Source organism: Lissotriton vulgaris, chromosome 10 (assembly GCF_964263255.1).
Source record: "Lissotriton vulgaris chromosome 10, aLisVul1.2, whole genome shotgun sequence".
NCBI classification, from domain to species: domain Eukaryota; kingdom Metazoa; phylum Chordata; class Amphibia; order Caudata; family Salamandridae; genus Lissotriton; species Lissotriton vulgaris.
In genome coordinates, this window is record NC_141698.1 from 44,399,429 (window position 1) to 44,427,055 (window position 27,627).

General features: G+C 43.8%; 1 protein-coding gene across 1 annotated transcript in view; it reads right to left on the minus strand.

The window, feature by feature from the left end:
- The window catches only part of LOC147684528 (extracellular calcium-sensing receptor-like), a 72,941-nt gene that overhangs the window by 16,658 nt on the left and 28,656 nt on the right, over positions 1 to 27,627 (minus strand). The window contains exons 3-5 of the mRNA XM_086939689.1: positions 27,273 to 27,564; positions 16,271 to 17,107; positions 15,872 to 16,099 (exon numbers count right to left, since the gene is read on the minus strand). Of these exons, the coding sequence (XP_086795815.1) occupies positions 15,872 to 16,099; positions 16,271 to 17,107; positions 27,273 to 27,564 (1,357 nt within the window). The remainder of the gene's footprint in view (positions 1 to 15,871; positions 16,100 to 16,270; positions 17,108 to 27,272; positions 27,565 to 27,627) is intronic.

Here is a 27,627-nt window from a genome sequence, read left to right on the forward strand (position 1 = left end):
ACAAGATAAAAAGAAAGGGGTTCAACTTTCTTAAAAAAGGTGTGCTTCTCTGATAGATTAATTGTGTAGAACCTCTAAATCAACATGCCATACCATGTACTAGGGGCTTACAGGTAGGTTGTCATACCAAGGGTATTCACACCTACTTATCATTTACCTTACACACAGAGTTCTGGCCTGCTCAACCGGGACAGCAGCCTTCATCTTACTAGACCTCTCAGCTGCCTTCAACACCGTCTCCCACCGCACCCTAATCACCAGACTCACGATGCCAGCATCTGTGATATGGCTCTGGGCTGGATCCACTTATTCCTCACCGGCCAGACCCAACAAGTCAGACTACCACTGTTCCTCTCAAAACCCATGGAGATCAGCTGTGGAGTCCCCCAGGGCTCCTCCCTGAGCTCCACCTTCTTCGGCATGTACATGGCCCCCTCGCAGCCATCATCAGAAGCCACAGACTCAAGATTGTCTCCTACACTGATGACACCCAGTTGATCCTCACCCTCACCAATGAGCCCTCAACCCCGAGAACCAGCTTCCAAAGTGGAATGAAGGCAATCGCGACATGGATAAAAGACAGCTGCCTCAAACTCAACATGGACAAGACTGAAGTTATTCTACTGAGACCCACTGCATCAGCCTCGGATGACTCCTTGTGGCCAGCCACTCTGGGTACCCCTCCAGCCCCGACCGACCATGCAGGCTACCCTGGCATCATACTGGACTCTTCATTCACAATAAACCACCACATCAATGCAGTTTACTCAGCCTGCTTCCCCACGCTCAGCTAGCTGTGAAAAGCTTTCAGCTGGATCCCCACAGAATCCAGAAGGATGGTCACCAAGCAGACTTGACTACAGCAATGCACTCTATGTCGGCGACACCCAGAAACAGGTGAATAAACTACAGTATATCCAATATGCACTGCCAGACTTGTCCACGACACCCCATGCCGCAGCCAGATCATGCAACACATCCGACAACTCCACTGGCTCCCAATCAACAAGTGAGTCACTTTTAAGCTTCTCACTCATGCCTACAAAGCCCTACACAATGAAGGACCAGTGTACCTGAACCACTGCCTCACATTCCACGTACCCACCAGAAACCTCCCAACTCACCCATGCCTCCATTTCTAGGACCCACAAGACCTGAACCAGAGGAAGATCATTCTCCTACCACACCACCAAGACATGAAACTCCCACCCTCTGGTCCAAAGGCAATCAGCTTCACTGACCCAATTCAGGAAGGACCACAAGACCTGGCTCTTCGTACGATCCTCCACCCAGTCAGTCCCCCCGCCCCCAGCACCTTGAGACCTTCGTGGGTGAGTAGCTGTGCTTTACAAGCCCCTAATTGATTGATTGATTGATTGAATGCTGTTCAGCAAGACATTTGCTCTTTGAAATATGATCAGTTATGGATGGTTGTGCAGGATGCGGGTTAACCTGCTGAACTATCTTATGGTCCTTTATCCACAGTGTCAATCCATCCTTTCTGGCAGGGCATTGTGTGGGCAACTTTTGTATATAGCAGGCTGGAAGCTTTAATTTAAGTCGATGTATACTGTCTGGTCAAGAAGGAACTGTGTGACATCATAGAGGTTTTTGCTATAAAAATTATGGAAGATTCGTTCATGTGGTTACCTTCTAAAGCAGTGTCATTAAATGCTGGCTCCACTAGAAAGGCAGACCCTACAGTTCTGCCTCTTTGTGTCACACACCTATTGAATAACAAAATCTGATGGAAAATGCAAAAGGAATACTTTACAAGGGCAGGATAACAGTAAGTACACTTATCTGGGTATAACATTTGATATTTTAGTTACCTCACCATCAATCCAGTTGAGGATTTGTGCACTTAGTTGCAAGCTGTTTTTGTTGTCCTCATTCACCTCAGACCACAGTGAGCAAACTAGCTGCCAGTACCTTGTACGTTATTGGGAAGGCAAAAACTGGTGGGAAAAGCACCCACCTGCTGGTACATCTGCGGACTAGAATGGCACATTCCCAAAAGAAATGGCACTATCACTCTCAAATATAGTCCAGGTAACACTGGTGACTGTTGAAGTTGGCAATGGAGGAGCGGAGCGTGCCCAACACAGTCTGGAGAGATCCAGAGAGGCATAGTCATAGGACCCATATTTGTTATAAGGGGAAACAGTTTTAAGATTTCTTGTCTGGTCTCACATATCTCGGCGTTTGACCATTTCAATAGAAAATCCCCAAATGCTTTCTCCCTCCTGCTCTGGGTCCCACTCTGATCCAGCCTGGATATCGAAAAAACAGGGGACAACCACTCAGCGTACAATGGAGGTGAACCTTCTACACACTTTTTGCATATTTCCCTCCTGGCCAACAACATAAGATAGAAAAGGAAAGACCTTGCTGGACCTGTACCTTCGCTTGACATTCAAAAAATTGTCAGAGAGAGGCTTATTTGAATTTGGAGGCCTAAGATATCTGAGACAGTTTTGCACACTTTTTCCCAAAAGTCTGCAATGGCCGGGCACTCGTTAAACATGTGTAAATCGAAGGCTTTCTCCAAGCCACATTTCTTACAACTAACAGGGGGCCCACCCATGATCTTCAACAACCTTAAGGGAGTTAAATAGGCCCTATGGATCGTTAACAGATGATTCCTTCTCAACCATGCGGGTTTAACAGTGGCAAACAGAGTACTAAAAGATGTTTGCCAAAGATGTTCCCAAGGTTCATCCGGTAGGCAGGCATACCCATAGTTCCTCAGCCAATTTAAAATACCCATTGATTGCATCTTCAATGCTCCAATACCAAATGGAGACCTCCTTCTTTCGTCCTGGTCTTCCCACCAGCTATTCCTCTAAGGTGTTACCTATACCTATAGGTGATTTCAGATTTTGAGCCCAGCTCTGAAGCTGGATGTATTTACATTTGGAGAGTCCCACCTCCATGATGCTATGAAGCGTTGACCAGGGTAAAAGTGTCTCCCTTGGGCTAAATCCCCCCACACCTTCATCCTGGCCTCTCTAAGTGGCAGTGCTAGTTTATCCTTCAGGCACTCCGGAGCACCAGGGGAGTCCCACAGAGGGGCCAAACTCAAAAAGTAACTAAGACCCGTCAGCCATCTAATATTTGCCCATGTTCTTGCCATTCCCTGTAGAACTTTTAACTTGATCTTCTTAAAGAATTTAGGTTCTCCGTATTTAAACAGGAAACCATCCTGGGACAGGTCAGCACCCTTTAGCATTGCTGAGAACATTGCCCCTTTCCCAACCCTCTCCAGAGTTTTTAAAAGCATCCTAGAATATGATAGTTGAAAGGCACAAGCATAGTATTGTAGATCTGGCAGCAAGAGTCCTCCCTTCTCCCTCCTACGTCTCAACGTCTTCCAGGTGATTCTGGTCCCTCTCTGGCCCATAAGAATGAATTGATGGCCTGCTGAAGCTTGTCTATAAGTGATTTGTCAAAGTATAGTGGGATAACATTAAAGAGGAAAGTGATTTTAGGAAGCACTACAATCTTGATCAGGTGTACCCTGCCAAAGATGGAAAGAGGGAGGTGGACCCAGGTCTTCATGAGCCTCTGATACTCGTTGTTACATTGGCCAAATTGATCTTTGAAATTTTGCTAATATCCTGCACTATTCTGACCCCTAGATACCTCTTGCTCTGATGTTGACACTCCCCCAAGTTCCATGACATGACCTCGGTCTTCTCAGCATTTATCTTGTACTCAGATATCTGGCCAAAGTCCTGAGCAAGCATTATTACTGCTGGGAAGGCCGTAGAGAGGGCTGAGGAAAGAAACAAAACATCATCAGCATAGATGGCCACCTACCTCTCCCACCCCCCATGCTGGAATGGTAAAATCTTAGTTGCAAGCTTTGCTCTCTATATTCTAACATATTTAGAGTGAACCTTTCTGACTCCCGCTTGGGGAAGAGTGCTATATAGTCCTGTAAAACCCTCAAGTAATTTTCCACATTTTCTGCAACCAATGTTGTCATACATTTTAAAGGACAGGGGCACCGGTATGCTGTTCATATAGGGCCAGATGTTGGTGGCCCAATACCGATAGGTAACGGCCGAAATTACCGAATTTTGGCCGTTACCGACCGGTATTGGGCATTTGGGATGTAGGTGGCCTAAATTGCAAATTCGGTAATTTACCAATTCGGTATTTTAAGGAATCGGTAAATTACCGAATCCTTAAAATACCGAATCGGTAAATTACTGAATTTGCAATGTAGGGAGCACTCAAATGAGTGCTTTTCACATTTTAGGATTTGTTATTTACCACCAACTATAAGTTGGTGGTAAATAAGGAATACCTTTGAAAATGCAAATCAGTGCATTTTCAAAGGTGCCATGTGGCAGACATACATGCCCTTAGGGCATGTATGTGTGCCACATGTGCACCCATACCCAATTGAGGGGTGCAACAGGGTGTCAGAGTGTCACCCTGCCACCCTTCAATGTTTTCCCCCTTTTACCGAATCGGTATTTACCGAATTGGTAATTGCCATTCATTCCTATGGGCCTCCAGGCCCATAGGAAGGAATGGCAATTACCGAATCGGTAAATACCGATTCGTTAATTAGCGAATCTTACTGATTCGGTAATTTTTTACGAAAAATTACCTACATCCCATTTACCTATTCTTAAATACCGAATCGGTAAAAATTTGGTATTTAAGAATAGGTAAATTGAGATTACCTACATCTGGCCCTAAGTCAGTTCAAATCCTTATTAAGATTGAAATTGATTCATAAAAGAATTTAAAAACAAAAAAAAATCAACAAGTTACAGTGCAATGATTTCAAGTTTTTTGTACAATAAGATAAGTCAATTTAATTTTGCAATCAGTTTGATAGCAAGATTCCTTGCCAGTCTAAAGTGCATAAGGACAGAAAAAAACAGAACAATCAATAATGTGGCGTTGAACAAAAGCATAATAATAATAAGCATCAACCGTGGAATGCTTAAGCCATGATCACAAGAAATGCAATCCTCGATGACCTCTCTATTAAACATGGCCTCCAGGTTGTGGGTGCAATCCCCACCAAATCCGTAATAAAAGCCAAGCACAGTTTCTCATGTAGAAAAAGCTGGGAGCTACCTGGTGCCAGGCCAAGGAACTGTCAACAAAAACAATATCTTCCCTCTGGAGACTGCTGCAATCTCTAAACCCCCAGATTCCAGCCCCATAAGTGAGAAACTAGTAAGCATTTCAATGTGTATATTTCAAGCAGTGGTTCAATGGGTTTACTCCCTACCCTAGTTTATTCTTTTAAAAGGACTCCAACTGTTGTGTATCGATTTAGATTCCGAATGAATTTCCAGATTTATGCCCTTATATAGGTACAATTCACATTGCCCTTATATAGGCATAGAAATCCAGTGCTTATTTAGGCATAGTCCATGCTATCCAAATACAGGCATGGCTACTTCCATCCGTTCATCTACGTCACAACGAGTTCTTGGAAAACCAGACTCTTAAGCAGTTAGGGACTTCCCCTTCCCTGGATATTCATTTCTCCAAGAACTCATTTATTATGCATGAACATCTATTTCTTAGGGGTTTATTCATGACGTTCATATGCCCGACTTCTACGTCAATACTGACATTCCTAAACACCTTCAAGGTATAAATATACCTTCACTCGCTATGGCAAAGCACAGTGTGGTTCGGTGCAGTTCGACTACTCACTTGCACGACGCAGCTCGCCACAACAAGTGTCGAAGGAAGCCCGCTCTCCAGCTGACGCACTGACCAAAAGCAGTCAACTTCCTGCCGAGAATCCAGCTCCAGTGTTTCTCACTTCCCTTGTGGGGTGTTGGGAGATCGAGTCCAGGGAAAGAGATACCAACCTCTCTCATTCTAAGGCATGGGTACTCACAAACGTTCTCTCTGGGGCCAAATTTACAGTGTGTTTTGTGTCCGAGGGCTGCACTGGTGGGGGCGGGGTCAGTGGGGGAGGGGGCCGGGCTAGAGCAACAAAAAAAACTCTGACCATAAGGTTGAACACAGGTCTCTGCAGCGGAGTCAGACACACATCTCTCTCTCTCTTTCTCTCTCTCTTGCTCTCTTTCTCTCTCTATCACTCTCTCTCTCTCTCTCTCTCTGTCTCCCTCCCTCTCTCTATGTCTCTCTCCCTCTCTTTCCCTCTCTCCCTCCCTCTCTCTTTTTGTCTCCCTCTGTCTCACTCACTCTAACTATCTCACTCCCTCCCACTCCCTCTCACTCCCTCTCTCTCCCTCTCTCTCCCTCTCTCCCTCTTTCTCTCCCTGTTTCCCTCGGTCTCCCTCTCTCTCCTTTCATCTCCCTCACTCTGTCTCCCTCACTCTATCTTCCTCACTCTGTCTCCCTCTGTCTGTCTGCCTCTCTCCCTCTGTCTCCCTGTATCTGTCTCCCTCTATCTGTCTCCCTATATCTGTCTCCCACCCTCTGTCGCCCTCCTCCCTCTGTCTGTCTCCCTCCCTCTGTCTGTCTCCCTCCCTCTGTCTGTCTCCCTCCCTCTGTCTGTCTCCTTCTGTCTCCCTCTGTCTGCCTCCTTCTGTCTCCCTCTGTCTCTGTCCCTCTGTCTCCCTCCCTCTGTCTCCATCCCTGTGTCTCCCTCCCTCTATCACCCTCTGTCTCCCTCTCTCTGTCTCCCTCCCTCTGTCACCCTCCCTCTGTCTCCCTCCTTTCTCCCTCTGTCTCCCTCTGTCTGTCTCCCTCAGTCTGTCTGTCTCCCTCTGTCTGTCTCCCTCCCTCTCTCTCCTTCCCTCTGTCTCCCTCCATCTGTCTCCCTCTGTCTGTCTCCCTCTGTCTGTCACCCTCTGTCTGTCACCCTCTGTCTCTTTCCCTCTCCCTTTCTCTGTCTCCCTCCCTCTCCCTTTCTCTGTCTCCCTCCCTCTCCCTTTCTCAGTCTCCCTCCCTCTGTCTCCCTCTGTCTGTCTCCCTCTGTCTCCCTCTCTCTGTCTCTCTCTCTCTGTCTCCCTCTCTCTGTCTCCCTCTCTCTGTCTCCCTCTCCCTTCCTCTGTTTCCCTCCCTCTGTCTCCCTCCCCCTGACTCCCTCCTCCTTCTGTGTGTCTCCCTCTGTCTCCCTCTGTCTGTCTCCCTCCCTCTGTCTGCTCCCTCTGTCTCCCTCTCTCTGTTTCCCTCCTTCCTCGGTCTGTCTCCTTCTCTCTGTCTTCCTCTCTCTGTCTCCTGCCTTTCTTTGTCTGTCTCCCCCCCTCCCTCTGTCTCCCTCTCCCTCCCTCCCTCCCTCTCCCTGCCTCTCCCTCTGTCTACATCTGTCTGTCTGTCTCCCTCTGTCTGTCACCCTCTCCCTCCCTCTATCTCCCTCCTCCCTCTGTCTGTCTCCCTCTGTCTGTCCCTCTCCCTCTGTCTGTCTCCCTCTGTCTGTCACCCTCTGTCTCTCTCTGTCTCTGTCCCTCTGTCTCCCTCCCCCTCCCTTTCTCTGTCTCCCTTTCTCTGTCTGCCTATCTCTGTCTCCCTCTCTCTGACTCCCTCTCCCTCCCCTTCCCTCCCTCTCTTCCCCCCCCCCTGTCTCCCTCCCTTTTCCTCCCTCCCTCTCCCTCTGTCTCCCTCCCTTTCCCTCCCTCCCTCTCCCTCTGCCTCCCTTCCTCTGTCACCCTCTGTCATCTCACCCTGCCTGTGTGTGCCTGGGCTGAGACAGCTTCCCGGGCACACACACACACAGCCCTCCCTCCCTCTCCCTTCACCCGAGCACTTCACAGGTCTTTAAAAGACTATTTGCATGTTAATGAGGCTTTGTTGTATTTCACCTCTTCTTAGCACTCCTGCAGCTCCACTCTGACTATCACTGGAATCGCCCGGCCCCCACAGAGCAGCAAAGTCTCTCAGAGTCGCGCTGCTGCAACCGGCAGTGTTTGCCGACTCTTTAAAAAAAAACTTAAAACATGGGTACGATGTCTGCAAGGTCCGTGGGCCGCCAAGGAAGGCTTGCCCGCGGGCCGTCTATGAGTACCCATGTTCTAAGGTATGGAGCTGAATAGAACCTAGAGAAACCTTTGGCAATTTTTGGCAAAACTAAACTATAACTAAAGACAGCACCTACTTCTTCCCTCGTACTAGACCTAGGTTAGGTGCACTGGGGTAGGCATATTTTAGAAGCACCAGTTGAGTATTTTAGCCTGTGTTATTTATGTATGTATTTTTATATATGTCATAGCAACAGACAATGCTATTACAGTATTATTTTATATTACTGTTTACGCTGTACGCATTATAATACGCATTCTGTCTAACGATTGTAGCAGTTCACCTCTCTTGCATGAGATAGAAGACTGTTCAATAAATCCTTTTTATTGAAACGCCTGTCTCTCTATTTCTGTGCAAACTCTGTAGAAACGAAGCATGCACGATTGACTGAGCGAAATAGTTATCTATAGTTTCCACAACTCTGAATATATTGTTCAGACTCTAAGGGAAACAAAGTTGTCATGTTTATGCGGTTGTCAAAGACTAATCCCTTCTTGTTTATTCAATAAAATGTGTCTAGGGACCTCTGAGTTAGCTGACACACACAATTAAGTTTAATATACTCGATAGAGACATACTGACCTCAGTTCTATGTCAAATCTTTAGTGTATATTATTCCAATGCGCAGAGCCTATTGAGAATATAGGAACTACACTACACAACTATGCTGTTAAATCGAGAGCTTCTGTTGGAAAGACAGGGTGCAAACCTGTTTTTGTTGTGGGCCACCCCAAACACGAAAATGCACCTGATCTTAGTGCACTGTGGACCGCAGGCCATAACATGTGATTTGGTAGTATTGGTGTCTAAATCCAAATTATCAATGTAGGATACAAAATTATCTACCAGGGACTGGAGTCCTTTGGGTGGGTGAGAAAGCAGTGCTTCATCATCTGCATATAGTAATGTAGCCACAGGATTAGATTTAACCTTCATCGGGTCAAGGCAATTACTGATGAAGAAGAAACCTAAATCGTTTATATATAGAAAAAAGAGGACTGGTGCCAATACACATCCTTAGCATATATCCCATTCTAGACGCATTCTCCTTGTGTACCAGATCTTACCCCAGCAGAGACCTCGCAGTGCAGAGCACGTAAAAATCCACCAAGTCCTGCAGCACACCGAGTCGCTAAAGTCACTGTTTCAATCAATTCACTCTATTGAATGGCTGCTCAAATCCATTATTGCAAGATATAATTAACATTTCTTCGCAAAGATGTGCTTCCCCTCTATTAAGTTCAAATTGAGGCATTGCTCCTGTGTCCCTAAACCTGCTTCAAAGCCCCATTAAACCCTGCTCAGGACTGTTCTACTTGACCCAGCCCTCTATCCTGTGGAGGGTCACTCAACCTACTACCTTGACAAAGGAGTCAAGGAGTGAAATGGACCTGTAACAACGAGGGTCCTGCCTGTAGCTCTCCTGGAAAATTGGAACAATGGTAGCTTGCTCACAGGATACAAGAATCTTACAAGATACTACAGCATTAAGAGTGTTAGTGAGAATGGGCACCCACAAATTAATGTTACCTTTGTACGGGTCCACTGGAACCTCATCTGGCCCAGGGGCTTTATCTGAGGGGTTATCATTATTGGCTTTCATTACCTCCTTAAGATCCAACCTAATGGGCAAAGGTAAGGGGGGACAAGAGTCGTCAAGCTCATCGGGCAATGAACCTTCAAAAGAATAAATTTGCTTGAAATGGGCAATCCAGCACAGGGGTTTGAGCCCAAATGTTTACAAATATTTATTTTGGGCTGTTTGGCATTAACAATTGGCCAACATTATTCAGATTCCCTGTTCTTCACAGCAATTACAAGGCCCTTCCAAGCCTCTTCCATTATAGCACCCTTGTGTTTTTTAAATTATAGACTTGTAACACTGTCTAGCTTCAAGGATGATTTCCCTAACCCAAGGTCTGCAATTAAGGGCAGCCCTCGATCTTCTGATTTGCAGCCCTACATTCCCAGTCAAACCAGCCTGGACTTGTACTAGCTGCACATTTCTACGTAACCATAAGTGTGGTTTTGATATAGTTGCTTAATGTTTCAAAAGAGGTCATATTGTCCAGGGCTGAACTATTATCAGAAAGATGATGATCCTTAATTAGAGTCAAATTGACCCTAGCAACCTTGCCGGTTACACGAGGGGCATCAGTCCCCTTTGAATTAAACCTAACCCACTTATCCGTAATTGCCAAGTTGGTTACATCTTTAGGCAAAGCGGGCTGTTGTTCTAAAGGTAAATTAATGTTAAGTCAATAGGATTGTGGTCACTATGACCGCTAGAGAAGACTTCGCCATTCACTACACACTAGTCTGCTCATGGGATTAAAAAAACAATCTATGATCCTGCCTTGACCCATGCCAGTAAAGGTCGGGCTTGATAATACTTAGTGCGCCCAGATTTCAGCCAAATTAAAAAAGGTGAGGCCAATAACCTTGCCCTCTGTCATAGATCACACTACCTAAGCTGAATGGAGTTATCACAGTGAAAGGGTCAGAAATGTTATCACACAGACCTATTTTGGCATTAACTCCTCCCAACAATTGCCAAAAACCTACCCAACTTACACTCTGCTCTTTGTTTTAAAATATCAATGACGATGAATAGATCTCTAATTTGGCAGCCAAGTTCTACCACTGTATTATAGAAAGTAACCACAAAGAAGTTAAAATTGGAAGGGTGGCCAAACCATAAAACCTGGATCCTTAGATGATTACATACAATAGGGAAAACAGTAAAAGAATTAGCAATCCACACCATAGTTACCAACCTCCTGCCTCAAGTTACCAGCCCCCCCAGGTCTCCCACCCACTAAAAATATTGCAGAGATAGCAAAGGTTTAGAACCCATCCAAAGCAATATCCTACAGAAACCATGTTTTCTGAAACATAATAATATCACAATTAGAAATAATGGGGAACCAATTTGGGTCTTCCGCTTTAGACTTCAGGCCCACAATATTCCATGATATTAACATCATCTGATTGGTAGTGGACATTCCCAAAAGGCCCTGATGTGACATTGAGGCATATTGCCCCCAGATCTGTCCAACTCAGCTGAGTTCCTAGCCACTGCCCCTGTCGGTCTAAATCCTCCAGGCCGGAGATCACACTAAATCTGTTTGAAGTAGGTAAACATGGAGCGAGAGATTTATGCTCCGAAGCCATTGGCCTATCATCTAGACCCCTCTTAAGAAAGTCAGACAGCATCAAGGGTCCATGAGGTAAAAAGTAATTGACCGACTGGGGGCCCAAGGGGATACGGTAAAATAAGTGCATGGTACGACCATTGTGCAGTTGATAGTAAGAGAATCCTTTGTAAGATGAGCATGTGAGAAAATTAAGCATTCTGCAAGGTGCAGGAATCTACAGTTGATTACCACACAGTCAACTGACAGAGTGTTATGTGGGGGTCCAAACCAGCCCACCCTCCTGACAAACTATATTTCCTCAAACTCATTAATCAAAAGTCCAGATTCTTATTGAGCCAATGACACACTTTGTTCTCGCTTCTTCTTGGATTTGAGGTAGGCAGGGCATATTGGCCAGGACCACAACATAAGGTCTACATTTCAGAGGAAGGTTCAAGCAAGACATGTTGGCAGTCAATGATCTGGGGTTTAGTTGCTTAGTCTGTTCCCCAGTCCCATGTATAATAGCAACATTTTCCACATGCTTAATGGGCCAAGGTTGCTCATCCTGCACAGATAGGTTTATGACTACTAACAACTACTCAGAATTGGGCAGTTTGGGCCCATTTTGACCCTCCTTCTGTGTCTGTACCAGAGGATCTGCTGGGGTGGATGGACTGGAGTGCACTGCAAAGTTTGGGATGTGAACACAGCTGCTCAGTTTGGATACCATAGACTCCAGGCTTATAATTTTATCCATCAAATGGGCTGCACAGCCTTGGATTTCAGTCTTCAATTTCTCAAATTGCTGGTCAAGCATGCCGTCCCGAGTTGATGACCTGGGGCCGATACTATGTCCTGACCCAGCTGAATCACTGACCTTCTTGGCTCATGCTGCAGCTTTTGTTTTCCCTTGATTGAGGTGTTGGGGGCCCCAGCTTTACCACGCCCAGTGGGATTTACCTGGCATTTCCTCTTGACTAAGGGGCGACTGTCTGGCGAGGAGCTAGGCTCCTGAGACTTGGACGCCAAGACTTGATAGAGAGCACCGCAAGTGGCCTCCATATTTTCCGGTAATTTGATGGCTGAATCGATATATCAGTTAGACTTTTATCAACCTCTGCGCAAGGAGTGGGCAATATGTCAAAGTGAGGGAGATCATGTTGAAGGGAGAGCTGTTGCTCAACCAGGTCTATTTCCCTAGTGGTCGCCCCTACTGTTCTACCCAGGAAAGCGTCATGGGAACTGATGCTGAATAAGGGCAATGCTGATGCAGGCTTCCCCCTTCTGGCAATTTTCACTTTCCCATCCTAACCATTAGACACTAATGTCATCAAAAGACAAAATAGGCTGGTTGGGAAAAGACGAAAGGATAGCAAGTAAATGTTAGGGATTCGGTAGCATTCAAACAGGTAGGCCAACAACTTGGCATCAACAGGTGCACAATATCTGAATACCAATTGACAGAGTCCCACCCCTTTCTTTAAACTTGAATAAATCAGCATTCAGCTAAAGCAAAAGAGCATACCCGAGTCAAGTGTAAAAAGAGACCAATGGCAGCAAGCAAGGATCAAGGGGAGTACCCCAGTGCAGAATGGACCCATCCTTGGCCCAAGCATGGCCTGCGGGCAGCTGCATAGCAAGGTTGAAGAGGGCAGTTTATAGCTGTTGTTGTTTGGAACCACCCTCTCTGGCACCACTGTGCAGGAAGACCTCCTGCTGCAGGATGGGGGTTTGAGTCCCCTACATTATTGGAGTCAGTTAGAGGTCAGTTCCAATTCTAACTGACTAAAGGTAACAGCATATAGAATTCCTAATTTTTGAAGGATTTCAATATGTCCCCCGCTGCTACATCCAAAAATGTATGTATGCAGGCCATGCCCACACCTATGTTCAATAGTTTTGACAGAGAACTGTGTATTTAGAGGCTGGCAACTGAGGTGAAGAAAAGACAATTGCAAAATATTGTATTTAAATATACTGCCTGATATTGAAAAGTGCTCTCTTTGTTGCTTGAGTTTTAACCAATAACTTTAAAGGAGCATCTCTCAAGTATATTCATATTAACTGTAGTTTTGCCCTTTCATTATGTGGCTTTGCTGGGCCCAAATTGTGAGTGCTTTTACTTACCTGACCCTTATGCTAACACACCTCAGATTAACTGGTACTTAATGACACTTCCAGGGGGGAAGTTGTATTTTTTGTGCTTGTGAAAATTTACATTGTGGGATTCTTATTCTACCTCATTAGTGAATTCCTACAGAATGTTAATTATTCCATCTTGCTTCCTGATGATACTTTTCTTTAGAGCTGTCTGAAGTGTTATTCAGCTGACAATGTCCAGTTTAAGATGGCATAAGGAAAACTGCTGTTGGAGAAATTTCATAGAAACATTTCCCTTGAAGGAAACAATGTTTAGAACCTACTTTAGTGAAATATGTTTACGTTTTTAAAATGTCCATGCCTCATATAAAGTAGTCGATTAGTGGCAAGCATTAGTTGGTGAAATATTACAGAGAACTAGTTGCAACTCTGTAGTTATGATTTACACCGCATACCATAGAAAATCCTCTTTTTTTGCACTGGTGAGAGAAAATTAAAAATACGCTAGTTGAAAATACTCCAAATTGTTCACGCATGGCGGCCTTTCTGTCAGTTGGTTCCTTTTCTTGTTTTGGTCAATAGTCATTCAGTCATTTTGAAATTATTAGGGAAAAACGGTGTGTCCAATGTGCATGCAAGAATTCTTTTTCTGTTTGATAATGTTCATGAGCACAAAAAAATCCATTTCATTCATCATAAGCTGCAAAAACTGATGATATTGGTCATGCACTTACTTCTCTCCCTTAAATGTTCAGCATAAGTAGCCTGCCCCTGCCCTCTAATGCAGATCTCTGCTGGCCTGTCAAACAGGTCAGGAAAGGATGTAAACTCAAAATACCCATTACCTCTACACCCATTGCCTGACCAGGAGAAGGGGGGGGGGTTGGGGCTTTGGGCTGTAGAGGAAGAATGGGATGGAATATGAAAGAGCCTGTGTCAATATTCAACAAATGTGACACATGATAGAGTAGGCACTGATGGCTGTGATCCAATAAAAAACATATGACAAATAAGCAGATATGAAATAATGAAACTTAATGAAATACTATAGACAGACCAAATGGATACATGAATGATCCCCTACAATGGGAAACAACCATTATAAAGCAGGCATTACAACACATTACATTTACAATGCAGTCATTACAACACAACAGCCTTTACATCGCATGCCATTACAATGATATCACTACAACGCATGCCATTGCAACGCATAATAAGGTAAGTAATGGGGAATAGTAATTTTTAACCCTATATTATCCAACACTTACTCTACTGTTGCACTCACTGGAGTTCAAATAGTAATTTTTACCCCTACACTATCCAACACTAAGCATCGGCTGAAAATCCGTTCCGCTCGCAATCCGGGAGATTCGCGAATTTCCCGCAAAATCCGCGGCCGGAAATCCGCGAACGGGGATTGGGTCAAAAGTTCAAGCTGACGTTTGTAACTCCTATTCCCTACCATTAGATGCTTACAGCATTTACAGTGATATTTTGCAATAAAATTCTAAAAGCCGCAAATTAAATCAGAAACATGTTCTTTGAAATAAACTGAATTAATTCATGGAGCATAAAATGGTGGCTACTAGGGTTTGTTTCACCTTTGAGACAAGACTGGCGTACATTCTACAGTGTTTCAAAAAATTCCTGTACTTATATTATTACTTATGTATTTCAGGGGTAAACGCTCCAGAAATACTTTACATTGAAATGCTTGATGCAGTGTGGAGGACAATGGTTATGAATAGGTTAATAAAAAAAATAACTTTATTCACCCTTGAGCAGTAAAACAGGACATAACATTAAATAATTCTCCATGTAATAAACACCATCTGGTAGTGTTGGAAACCAACCATAGAGAAGCAACTTTAGTTTGTCTTGTTGAACACGCTTGCCAGGAGCCTTCCAATTGGTCTCAAGGTCGATGGTTGCTCTGTTGATGGCAATGTAATTTTGTAGGTCTAGAAGGGTGAAAGATCTGGTTTGAGATTTGGCATGTTCTGTTTCCATGAGACCATGAACAGTTAGTAATCCAAAGGGCACCATAGAGGACAATTAGGTGATGGTGTGTGCAAAGTTGGAAGGAGCAGGACCATTGATGTTAATAGGGGATGAGAAACCTGCCGTGGCATCAGTGGGGTGCAATGGTCATGCCAAAGTGTGCCAGAAGGGAAAGATGGGGATGGAGCGTGGTAGTGTTAATGCAGCGTGTTCATATATTATAAGGGGAAGGATGAACACAACCTTTTTTCATGGAGATTCTGGCTGTGTGAAAGTTTAGGTTGTAATAAATCTTGTGGTCATGTTACGTATAAAATTTGAAACTGAGGTTTCAAGCACTAAAAGAGGGGAGTAGGAACCTGACACACAAAGACAATGGTTCAGTGATTTTATTTAGGTTATGGGGGTATGGTTAATGGGGTTAGTACAAGTGTCTTTGGCTTCTAGTGGAGAAGGGTGCACATTCCAGAAAGTCTAACAATGTTTAACATAATGTATCTTCTTAATACTTTTTATGATAACAGCCATTACTCTACTTCCATAGGCTACTCTCAATGTTGAATCATCTCTATGTACTAATAATCATTATTACATTGTGCTTGTTTGAATTGAGATTGAGAAAGTCTTATTCCATAAAAAAAGATAATTCTTACCCGAGTATGTTTTCCACCCCAAAAGATGGAACTCTCGTTAATTGCAAGCTTTAAGCCTGGAAGAGCTCTGCCATTGTAGGCTCCCACTTTCACAAAGCTGCTGGTGCTATTGGATGTCATGTGCCAGTACAACAAGTCAAATAATGGCAAAGGGTCTCCGTATGAATCAAACAGCATTTCACTGCCAGCTGAGCTCTCCACTTGAACGTTCTTCACGTAGTGCAACATCTATGTGTAAAATTCAATATTGCCTCAAAATTCATTATAAAGGCCCTTGAAATACATGACTAAATGTGCATGGATTCTGTATTGGTGGGACTGAGGTGAAGATATGGAATAAAAGGATAATACAGTTTTACTGTGAGACCAAGCAAAAGTGTAACATATGGGTGACCTCACCTGCCATGGTTGGAAATCCTTAGGATCTGCACATGTTCTGTTGGTGAAGGGACCATCTTGATCTTTGCAATGAAGGAGATCATGTAGCGCCTGGGCGAAGGCATGGGTAGCTTTGTGTGCAGAATAAGGGAACATGAAATCCTTCACCTCAAACACTGAAACGTCAAGTGATTCCAGGTTTTCTTTCCCAGTACAGAAAACCGGCCCTTCTGCCACATTTCCGTCTTTTGTTTCATTAAGTGTTTTTGTCCATTTGCATTTAAACGCCTGCTCCCAGAATGTTTTTATAAAGATATCTTCAGACCTCTTTAATGGGTCAATGTTGTAGAGGAATTCTTTGAACCCGGGAATTTCACCTCTGTGCACTACCATTCCCAATGTGCCATTCAGTGTTTCCCACAGGTCTTTCTGTGAAAACGCTGGTGAAGGAACCCAACTTGTAACGCCAATCCATACTTTTGTGGTGATCCCTTGAAGCGATATCTCTTTTAGAAATGGGACCATATGCACTGTAAACGTGTAACAGACAATCACACTGGCAGTAGATCTTTGTACAATATCAATGACAAGGGCTAGAGAGGTCCTAGTGGATTGTGTAGGTAGAGTTGCAAAGAAGTCAATGCAGATCCCATCCTTTGCAACTGCTTCCTTAAGTATCTGGCTGCCTTGAAGACCAAGATCATTATTGGAAGCAAGAATTCCAATCCATGTCCAGCCAAACTTGAGCAGCAACTGAACTACAGCATCCACCTGAAAGGAGGTACTTGCCACTGTTCGTAGGAAAGACGGGAACTGGACTTTGTCACTTAGGATTGGGAGTCCAGAACCATAGCTTATCTGCTGTGAGGAAAGCCTCTTTTTAGAATAACAGTTAAAAATGCCTACACCTCCACATGTGCATACATTTCTGTCTCTAAACTTTGTGTGTAAATGTAAGAAAGTATAAATTAACAGAACTTCATTTTATCTGCTCATGTGTATGTATTAAATTCTCCATTGATATTTGTGCCATGTGGAAATAGGCATGCATCGATTTCTGTGCAAGGAAATATATATGAACACATGAGTATTCAGTTATTAAAAGTCGCAAATAAGTTCAGCATACCTGTGGCATTTTCCAGTGAATATTCTTAGTGGACAACCAATCCCAGAAAATTAAATGTGCATGGATAACAGGGACTGCTTCCTACACATGCCTAGACTCAGTCAGCTAAGTTTTTGCATTTTTCATCATGGCAACATGCATGAGGGTGAGAAGGATATCATATGGTAGCACCTCACTGATACGGCCCATGATATGAGACAGAATAATACACCATGTGAAACTTCAAGCTGAAATGGTTGGATGAGAAGAATCTTTCAAAGGTACAACTCTCCAGAATACATGTGTCAGCTGCTGCTTGGTGACTATGTGTTATGTACAATTCTCCCAATTTCCTGTCTCTTCTGTCTCTGTCCTCTTAGCTCCCTAATCACTGCTGCCCCGTCACACCTGCCATCTTGAGTCATGTATTTTGCCACTGTTCCCCGGTGATCTCTTTCCGCTTACTGTCTCCTCTCGCCACCTCTGATTCTCCATCTCCACTGCCACCAAGCGTCTATTACTACAAGGTCACCCTTTTGTTTCTCTGGTGCTAGGTACCAACTTTTGAATTGCAGTAGTTGAGGGACTCCCTTTCCTCCCTACCTTACAGCCTACAGCAACTATAGAATCAGTGGGTGGAAACACACACCATCATTCAATGGAACTTGTAACCTGGACAACATCTAGTCACAACTGTAGCTGACAGGATACTGGACAGCTGGAAATTGTGCCAATGATGGTACTATTAGCATCTTTACCTAATGAGCCCCAATGATATTATTCTGAGTACTTAAGCAGGATTAATGGTGAAACATTTAAAATAAAGACAATAATCTCTTTCACGAAATCCAAGTTGAAAAAGAGTACAAATTAGTATACAAATTAATAAAGTACGCAAATAAGTGAAATAAAGTGTACATTGTAAGTGCTGTGTTTAAGACATGAGTAGAAAATATAAAACCAACCATAAAACTTTACATTTTAGAAATTAAAAAAGCAGCAGGGCAATTTGGTATCTCCTAGGGAATCTTGGTATTTACTGCAATATCTAGATGACAAGCCCCTCCAGGTTCCTTCTAAGTCTCAGGCATTTACATTATCTGGAATTAAAGTAATAATGACTCCTTTTGAAGTAAATCACAGATGCTAATCCCTTTCAAGAATGCCAATACTGTTAACCTCATAGGAGCGTCGAACGTTCAGCGCCCAGTGCTGAACGTTCGAAGAACGAATGCTGGCCGTCGGCCAATGGTTGTGCGCAGCACTGGCAAGGTAGTGCTTGCGACGACTGTTGGCCGACGGCAGCACTTAAGGGGTTAATAATAATAATAATAATAATAATAATAATAATAATAATAATAATAATAAACTGAGTTTATAAAGTGCCTGCTTACACTAGGCTAGTGTGTCCCGCGCTATGGTGCAAGCCTATGAAAACCCCACATTGCCAGCATTTCAACCCATCCCCACAACCTTGCCCCGGCCTACCCCCTGGGAAACAAGTACGTTTTCAGCTCTTTGCGGAAAGCCAGCTCTGAGGTTTCCAACCGGAGCCTCAAAGGTAGTCTATTCCATTGTTGTGCTGCCAGAAAGCGAAAGGAACGCCCTCCCATTCTGGCTCTTCTGATCTTAGGGACCTTAACATGTCACGCCCCGCTAGATCCCAATTGCAGGGTCGGGTTGTAAAGAGTTAGCAGGTTTAGAAGATAACGGGGCCCTTTTCCCTTTGTAATCCGATGACTAACACATAGGGCTTTAAACAGCACCCGTTCCTTAACCGGTAACCAATGTAGCGTCTCAAGAACCTTCTTAGAAGGAGCTCTCTCAGGCAGCATCAACACCAGGAGAGCCGCCGCATTCTGTATATGCTATAGCCTCTGGATACACCTAACATTTGCTCCCAGATAAAGGGTGTTACCATTGTCCAGCCTCAATGTAACTAAGGCCTGGACCAAGGATTTACTGGCTGTAGTAGGTAATAGGTCCAGAGTCTTCCTGAGACCCCGCAGAATGCCAAAGCAAGGGCCTGCAACTCGTCTTGTGTAGTACTCGAACGAGATCTTAGAGTCAAGCCATACCCCCAAATTTCTGACTTGTTCACTAGGAGAGGGTAGAGGGCCCAGTGGCTGAGGCGACCAAGCCGAAGTCCACACCGACGGCACATTCCCGACAATCAGCACCTTGGTTTTATAACCGTTTAATTTGAGGCACTTATTGGCCATCCAGACGTAAACAAGAGGTGAAATTACTGGCTGCCCTCTCATCTGGTTGTGTCAAGGCCACGACCAGCTGAGTGTCGTCTGCATACAACACAACTTCCACCCCATATTTTTCAGTAATCTCCGCCACTGGCGCTACATAAAGATTAAAAAGGGTCGGGCTGAGACTGGATCCTTGTGGCACCCCCTGTTTCAGGCTAATGGCTTTTGAACTATGTGGTCCCTGTGCCACCTGAAAGCTATGACCTGGAAGAAAGGATTCCAGCCATTCCCACGCCTTACCAGCCACTCCTCCCCTTTTACGTAATGCATTGTTTGTTGAGTGCATCTATCGCCACACGAGACATCTTGTTGGTAAGGTCAGAGACTGCAGTAGCCCTTACACATTCAAAGACAGGTTTGTAGTTTTAGTCATTTTCAAAGATGAAAGCATTTATGAGATTGCTTCAGGTATAGTGCCACTGTCTGGCACCCATGACTGAGAATGAGCAATCGTCTAACTTCCACTCTTTTAGGTTTTTTGTTAAAACACAAAACAAGAAGATGTCCTTAATAACGTAGCTGGAATACAATGTTGGAATTTCTCGTGAGGCTACTTCAGCACTTTCCCATAGTTGTTCTGGGGGCCCTTTTGCATCTCCTTGTCTTACACGTTTCACCCACGAAGTGGGGGAACAAACCAAGTCAGACGATGTGTGCAATCGCAAATGGCATTCCAGGAAGTGGCATCACAACCCATTATATTCCAGGAAATGGCATCACTAGAAGTGACATCAGATCTTAAGACCCCAAACATATGTTTAGCAGGTCTATCACGAGTACAGTTGAGGGCATTACAATATTTAACACATAAGATTTTGCATTCGGTAGTGCCAAAAAAGTAACCTAACACCAATACAGAATATGAGCCTCAACTTAGACATTTATTTTTTTAAACTGCCACAAAGAAATTGGCAACAAGGTAGTAAACCGTTTCTGCCTAATTGATTGCAAAGTCTCTATCTAATCAGGTTAAAACACCTGCTGCAGAGATCTTTGTGTGCCCAGTATCTCAGAGAATAGTAATAATGGTAGAATAACTCTGGAAGTTAAAGTATTTGCTGAAAAGATCTGCCTGCGTTTGTCTAGTTCCAGTTTCAAATCAAAGTAGCACAGAGGGTTACTGTGTATCCTACAAAGAACATCAGGTAACATGCAGATGAAACATGTTTCTTTTATGTAGATGGGTTTCTGCTTTTAACTCAGAGATCCTTTTGTTACTTGCAGTTCATAAATTGTAATCCTTCTAATATAGCATAATGAGCTATGCAAGACATGTCACTCCTACACCTGGTAACCCTCAGTATCGTATGTTGCACACATATGATTTATTGTCAATGTATATTGTGGACATGTAATGTAAAGCGCTCTGACACCCTGGATTGGGATGAGTAGCACTATCAAAGAAAAGTAACAAAATGGTGATATTTAAGTATTAATTGTCTAAATACTGGGACAGACCAACATCTACAGTGCATGTATATCTCTTATATACATGGACTGAAAAAAGTCAAATGTATGTCTCTCTCATAACTGCCTCTAAAGTGATAACATGCTGTGTGCATTTGTTTCCCCTCAATTGCATTTGCATCTTGGTGTGAGGCTCCAGAGCTTCCATCCTGGGTACTGAAACAAAATGAGGTATCATGGCCCCTTAAATTTGGCCTTCGTTTTGGGCCCAGCTGGAATTTAATTTAACAAAGTCCCTTCGTTCCCTGCATGTTGCTGCTCAGAACAAAAGCAGACAACGTGCAGAATCTGCTGAACGTGTCCATATGTCTGAAATGTACACCAGGACAAGTTCATCATATTTCTGTGGGGCCTAACTTCTTGTCAGGATGGATGATGCCACCCTGTGAAAAGAGCAGATAGACACCTCCTACCTGCGCGTACCCTCAACTTGTGCCCTGGTTTCACCACTGGAAGCCAATAGCAGATTCTACGTTTTATAGTGACATTGTCAGAGCACATGAACCAAGAAGCAGTTGAACTGCCAAGTTCTGGTGTTTTTGAAATCTCCAGTCAGAAAGGCTGGAAACCCAAAATATATCTAATGTAATCCAGATGTAAAGTTCCCAGAGAGATAATAGCCTGGAATCTATGTGTGGTGAAATAAGTAAACTGTCTTCCTTTAACATATAGATCTATTAGGCTTCATGTTGATACTAGAGCATGTGGCTTCCATTTCAGTGTTTGTACATAAAAAAAGACGAAGTGTACATGAACATAAATGAGAATATTAGGTGAACTATGTGTTTTGGCAGCAGCTTTGCTCATTTTCATGGGGTTATTGCTTGTTTTCCTGGCACTCTGCACATTTCACAAATGCAGTGGCCATCTTGAAGTAGTCTATTTATAATTAATTTCCACTTAGCCTCCAATACAAAACTATTTTATACATGCTGCAGATCCACTTAACATGAGGAAGAAGGCAGATGCCAAATGTTTTCAGAAAAACTGCAGATCTTCATCAGCACTAGAGCCACATTGTCTGACTGAAATGATCTGGGTCCTTGATCAGGGAAAAGAAAATTCCCTTTACTGTGGGTGCAGTTGGGAGGGTGAAAATGATTCTATCTTAAAATGTTGCTCACCGTCCCAATAAGTATCATTGCTGTCACATTCATCTGTGACAGAACAAGGTGAGTGAAATCTACAGATGAATGAATATAATATAAATAGCGCCATTTTAGGATAGAATTCCATGGGTTGGTAATTATTATAAATGGACATCAGGGAGACCTAGTTGGAGGTGGGTTGTGTGAGTGTTTTCTGGTGAGATAGCAGTTGAATATAAACTGAAATTTTTTCAAAAACTGTGAAAAAAAGGTAATTTGCCTTAATTCTGTAGGTCTAAATTAAAGGGTACAGATAGAAATATGCAATAGTGAAAAAAACCTATTCTCATTTATACGGTCATTTGCGGGTGCAATAATACACTATGGGCCTTATAATGAGTGGAACAGTTAATGTTGACTTCTGTGTAAACCCCTGTTTGTGTACAGGTTGGAATTACGAGTTGTGAGGTATCTAACACATTTGATATTTATTGGATGGTTTACATTACCCCACGGGTCAAACCTGCCAAAATTTAAAAGGGGAAACCCATACGGTATTTACTGTATCATGTGGATTTTTGTGCATCAAAGACCAAAATCTGCATGTTATTCCCCAACAACTAGTAATAGGTTCTGTTTAATGCAATCCATAAATATTGTAACACGTGGTATCGTTATTTATTATGTATGAAAATTACCACTTAAACTCATGATCAGGGCCTTAGTATATTCATAAGGGAGCCTTAGCCCAAAGATTTGAAATTGACTTGGATGGAAAAAGTCAATTTTTAAGAAAACAGCTTTTTCTGTTGTGATATTGTAGGCTTTCTATTTTGTGATATTGTAGGCTTTCTATTGTATTTTCATTTGACAATCTAATATCTACCATCTTTAGTGGTTATGGGGGGATTTTCCTCTATGACCAAGGCCAAAGAAATCTCTTACAGCACACTAATTAACCCAGTGGCTGCACCAAGACCCTTAACAAACAAATGGAGTATAGAACACAGAATAGCCACACGCCCCATAAATCAAGTTCAAATCCACCAATCCACCAAGTCCTTCTAGTTAGCCAAGGATTCTCCAAAGTTTAGCAGCTCATCCAGGGCTTACAAAACGCATCCATTACAAACATCTTCTTGGAGTTAGTTGCCCAGCATCGAGTACTTGTCAATGTCCTTGGGATTTCATATTTAAAAATAAAGCTGGAAGAGCCCTACCAAAGTTACTCTGCTTGGATAGTGACAACCAGTGAGAAGTCTTCCTTTCTTGGCATATTCAATTCTTGATGGTAGACTTTGCTGCTGTGCATGAGTATTTGAGAAAATCCCATGGCATGATATGGGAAGCGATATTCAAACCTACCCTTTATCAATGTCAATGCTTAGCATGCTAAATCTTCCTCTATTCATACAGTGTTATCATACTGATAATTAAAAGATTTTGTTTAAGCTTTTTAGCAAGATTTTGGAGGGAAAATGGCATACGGATTGATTCATAGAATATGCTTCTGTTTCATGACTAATTGCCCCCCCCCCAGCTATGCACAAAAAAAGTTCTATAACAAAAAGCCAAATACATTTCTTCCTCACCTTTCCACACACTTCCAATCCCCGGACGCTTTTTCAATAAGACCTCCACTTTGGACTCTGCACTATCAGGTCAGAAAAGAGCATTATCTTTTAAAATAAAGGTTTCTTATTGTTTTTTAATAAATGAAACGTACAATTGAAAAAAAAGAATCATTAATGCACAATATGGGCTCAATAGTGGGCAGCAAGATGTAATGGTGGGCAGAAGAGGCTGCAGCAGATTCTCCAATAAGGAACACATGGTTAAACCAACATCACATATATACAGATACATGGGTCATTTCCAATTCAATCACACTTGTCAAGAGTAGGCTAATTATCACAGTTATTAATATCCGGTCTCTGTCCTGCCCTGTGAGAGGCTCATTTCTCCCTGTTCCAGGTCCAGATATAAGCCATAGTACTCTATCCATGACATCCACAGTTTCTGGAATTTACGAGGGCACCCTCTCGCCTTGTAGATCACTTTCTCGGCAACCATATATAGATCCATATTGGTCCTCCACTGAGTGTAGGAAGTCGTTTAGCCCCCCAGCACTTACCTATATCTCTCTTGGCTACTATTAACCCCAGTTAGGCCAACAGGAGCTCATGTTGCGGCAGATCAATATCTGTGGGGATACCCGGTAAGAGAAACTTTCCATCTAGCCCAAGCTTAGCTCCAAGGATATCGTTCAATTCTTTCACTATCCTGTGCCAGTAGGTTTGAATGTGTCTGCACTCCCAGAGGGTGTGTATATACGTACCACGCCCCGTATGGCATCTAATTGAATCTGGGTTATCAGCCCTCCCCATATTGTGTCAAAATAGGTTCTATGTAGGATCTTGTATTGTATGAGGCGAAGTCTCAATCTATTCACTACTTCACGTGGGTGCATGAGGACAGCTTCCCAATCAATATCTAATAGCGGGCCGGTGGTGAGTTCCCATTTGTCTCAGAGCGGACCAAGGTTGTCAGGTATATTGTTGATTGATGTCTTATATGTGCAGGATATGGCTTGGGTCGTGATCTCCTCTTGTAGGAGCATACCTTCTAATGGGGCATATTCTGGCAGTGTCTCAGCGTCCAACCCCTCAGCGTGCCAGGCATGTTTAAGTCTAGGGTAGGCATATGCTTGGGAATCATGAAGTTGGTATTTAGACTGAAGCAAAGCAAATGAGGCTAGAGAGCCCATCTCCAAGAGGTCCCCTATCTTGGAGATACCTATGAGGTCCCATTTCTTAAAGCCCCTCAATTTTCTGATCTCAGTCAGTCTAACACCATCCCACAGAGTAGTCTCCCGCGTATGCTTCCCCTCCCATTTCATCTGCTTTTCCGCAGTCTCCCAGGCCTCCAGCACTCGTTGGGTGACTACAGGAGACGCGCACCACCAGCTCCCCTCGTATATGTAGTGTAATTGAGTGCGGTTTCGGAATTGCAGTCTTTCCAGTCTATAGGTAGGATGATCTCCTGACGCATGATTCCATGCGTTGAAGTCTATAAGATGGGCTTCTCTATAGTATGCTCTAAAATCTGGCAAGGCCAAACCCCCATTGTATGGATTGCGTTGTAACGTTTGCAGCGCTATTTGTGGCTGGGCTCCGTCCCACAGAAGGAGACATAGTTCACTGTTAATGGCAGTGACAATAGTTTGTAATAGGTATTTTGTAAAATGCTGAGGGAGCGTTACCAACTAATACGTTGCGGCCCTCCCCATGATGATCAGAGGGAGTTTCCTCCACCTCTTAACATCTTCCTGAAAATTCAGAAGCACTCGTCTAATATTATGTTCCAATCTAGCTACGGGGTCAATGGTGATATAGAGTCCCAAGTAGATAAGCCCCCCCATAGAAAGCCGCAAACAGCTTGGGTAGGTGTGAGGCTCCACCACCCGCCAACGGATATAGGGTAGACTTATTGCAGTTAGACTTATAGCCCACGTGGCTGCCAAACTCTTCAAATATTTGCAATATTTGGGGGAGTGTCTCGACCGGGTGCATGACATAGAACAATATGTCATCTGCATATAGTGATATGCGTTCCTCGTTTAAAAGACGGGACTCGTCTACGAAGCCACCAAGTCCTTTGCGGGTTCTAACCACACAGCCCAATGGTCCCAGGTGGAGGGCAAACAGTAGGGGAGATAGGGGCACCCCTGCCTAGTGCTGTGTGAATCGGCCAACTCGCAGAAACAACCCCATTAACCCGGACTCTAGCCTCAGATGTGTTATATAACAGTGCCAACCACTCTTGGAACACCGGGCCAAAGCCCAGCCTTTCCAGGGTGCACCACATGAAGGGCCAATAAATCGTGTCAAATGCTTTCTTGGAGCCAAGCGAAAGGAGCAGATGGGGTCTATCTCGACTCTATACCATCTCCATCCTGTTAGCTAGACGGCATAAATTAAAACACGTGGCACGCTTCGGCATAAAGCCTGACTGATCCCTATGTATGGGGGGATAATAACTGCCAGGAGACACCTACCAAGTATTGTGGCCAGAATCTTCTTCTCGATATTGATCAGGGATATGGAGCGATATGCCCCACAATCATCTGGGGGTTTCCCCGCCTTAGGAATGACCACCACAGTGGCTACACGGAGGTCCCATGGAAAAATCCCTTGTTCCGTTGATGCCTTGAACATCTTAAGCAGGTGTGGTGTCAGCAATGTACTATTTAGTTTTAAAAATTCATTCAGAAGACTGTTAGGACCCCTGGTTTTGCCCGCCTTCTGCCAGCCAATAGCCTCGGTCACTTCTGCCAACGTTAAATCTCCATCTAGACAGTCTCCTCTTATGAGAGTGAGGGCAGGTCAATTGCATTTAAGTATTGGTGTATTTGTGGCTCTTCCGTCTGGGGTTTGGCTGCGTATAGTGCTGTGTAGTAGCTTGCAAAGGCCCCCGCGATAGCCTCAGGTGTGGTATGCGTGACAGTGCGTTCTTTCATAGACATTACCCATTGTGTCTCCAGTTCCTTCCTTCCAAACCATGCAAATAATTTCCCTGCTCTATCCCCTGTTTCATAAAGCCGATGTTGGGTTGCCAATTGTTGTGCCCTCACCTCATTGGTCGCAAGCAGTTATTTCAATTTGGCGGAGGGTCTGATCATTTAGCGTGGTAGGGTTGCTTCCCTCTAGGCTTAAGAGCTTGTGTTCTAAGTCTTCAATCCCCTGGGCTTTCGCATTTCTTTTTGTGGGAAATTATATTTTACGCTCCATCGTGGAGTAATTTCTTGTATGCCTCCCACAAAGTGACTGCCGACTGTACCGAGCCTTCATTCTCCCTAAAATAAAGCTCAGAGTCTACCTGAAGCATAAAAGAGCATTATCAGGCAAATTGAGCCCAGGCACAATAGCAGTGAGGTAAAGTGAGGATTTATAGGATATTGTTAGCAAGCAAAGATGATTTAAACTGTTGCGTTACAAATACCTTGTTGGTAATAAGGAAGTACCAAATGAACATAGAAATGTGTTCCACTGAGGGTTACACAAAAGTAAGTGTAGTTAGGACACAACAGGACCACAGCATACCTGAGGGAACCTGCTAACAGAGAGAATCCTCGCCATAGGCAGAGCACCTGATGTCAGACCATCTCCAAGGAAGCCAGCCAGCTTGGGGATCAAACGACAGCTGTAGTTTGGGATTATCTCTTTACCTCCTGAGAGCTCCTGCAGAGTGCTCCCAATGGCCATGACCTCAGAGGAACATGAGTCATAAATGTGAAATCCCAAGGTAATGTTGGATAAGAGATCAGGACTTCTATTGATTTCACTGATGGCAAACACCATGGCAAGGGCACTTTGATAGAACTCAGCATAGATCCTGGTGATGTCAAAGAAACATGAAAACTCAATTATAGATTTTAATTTGCAATCAATTAGCAAG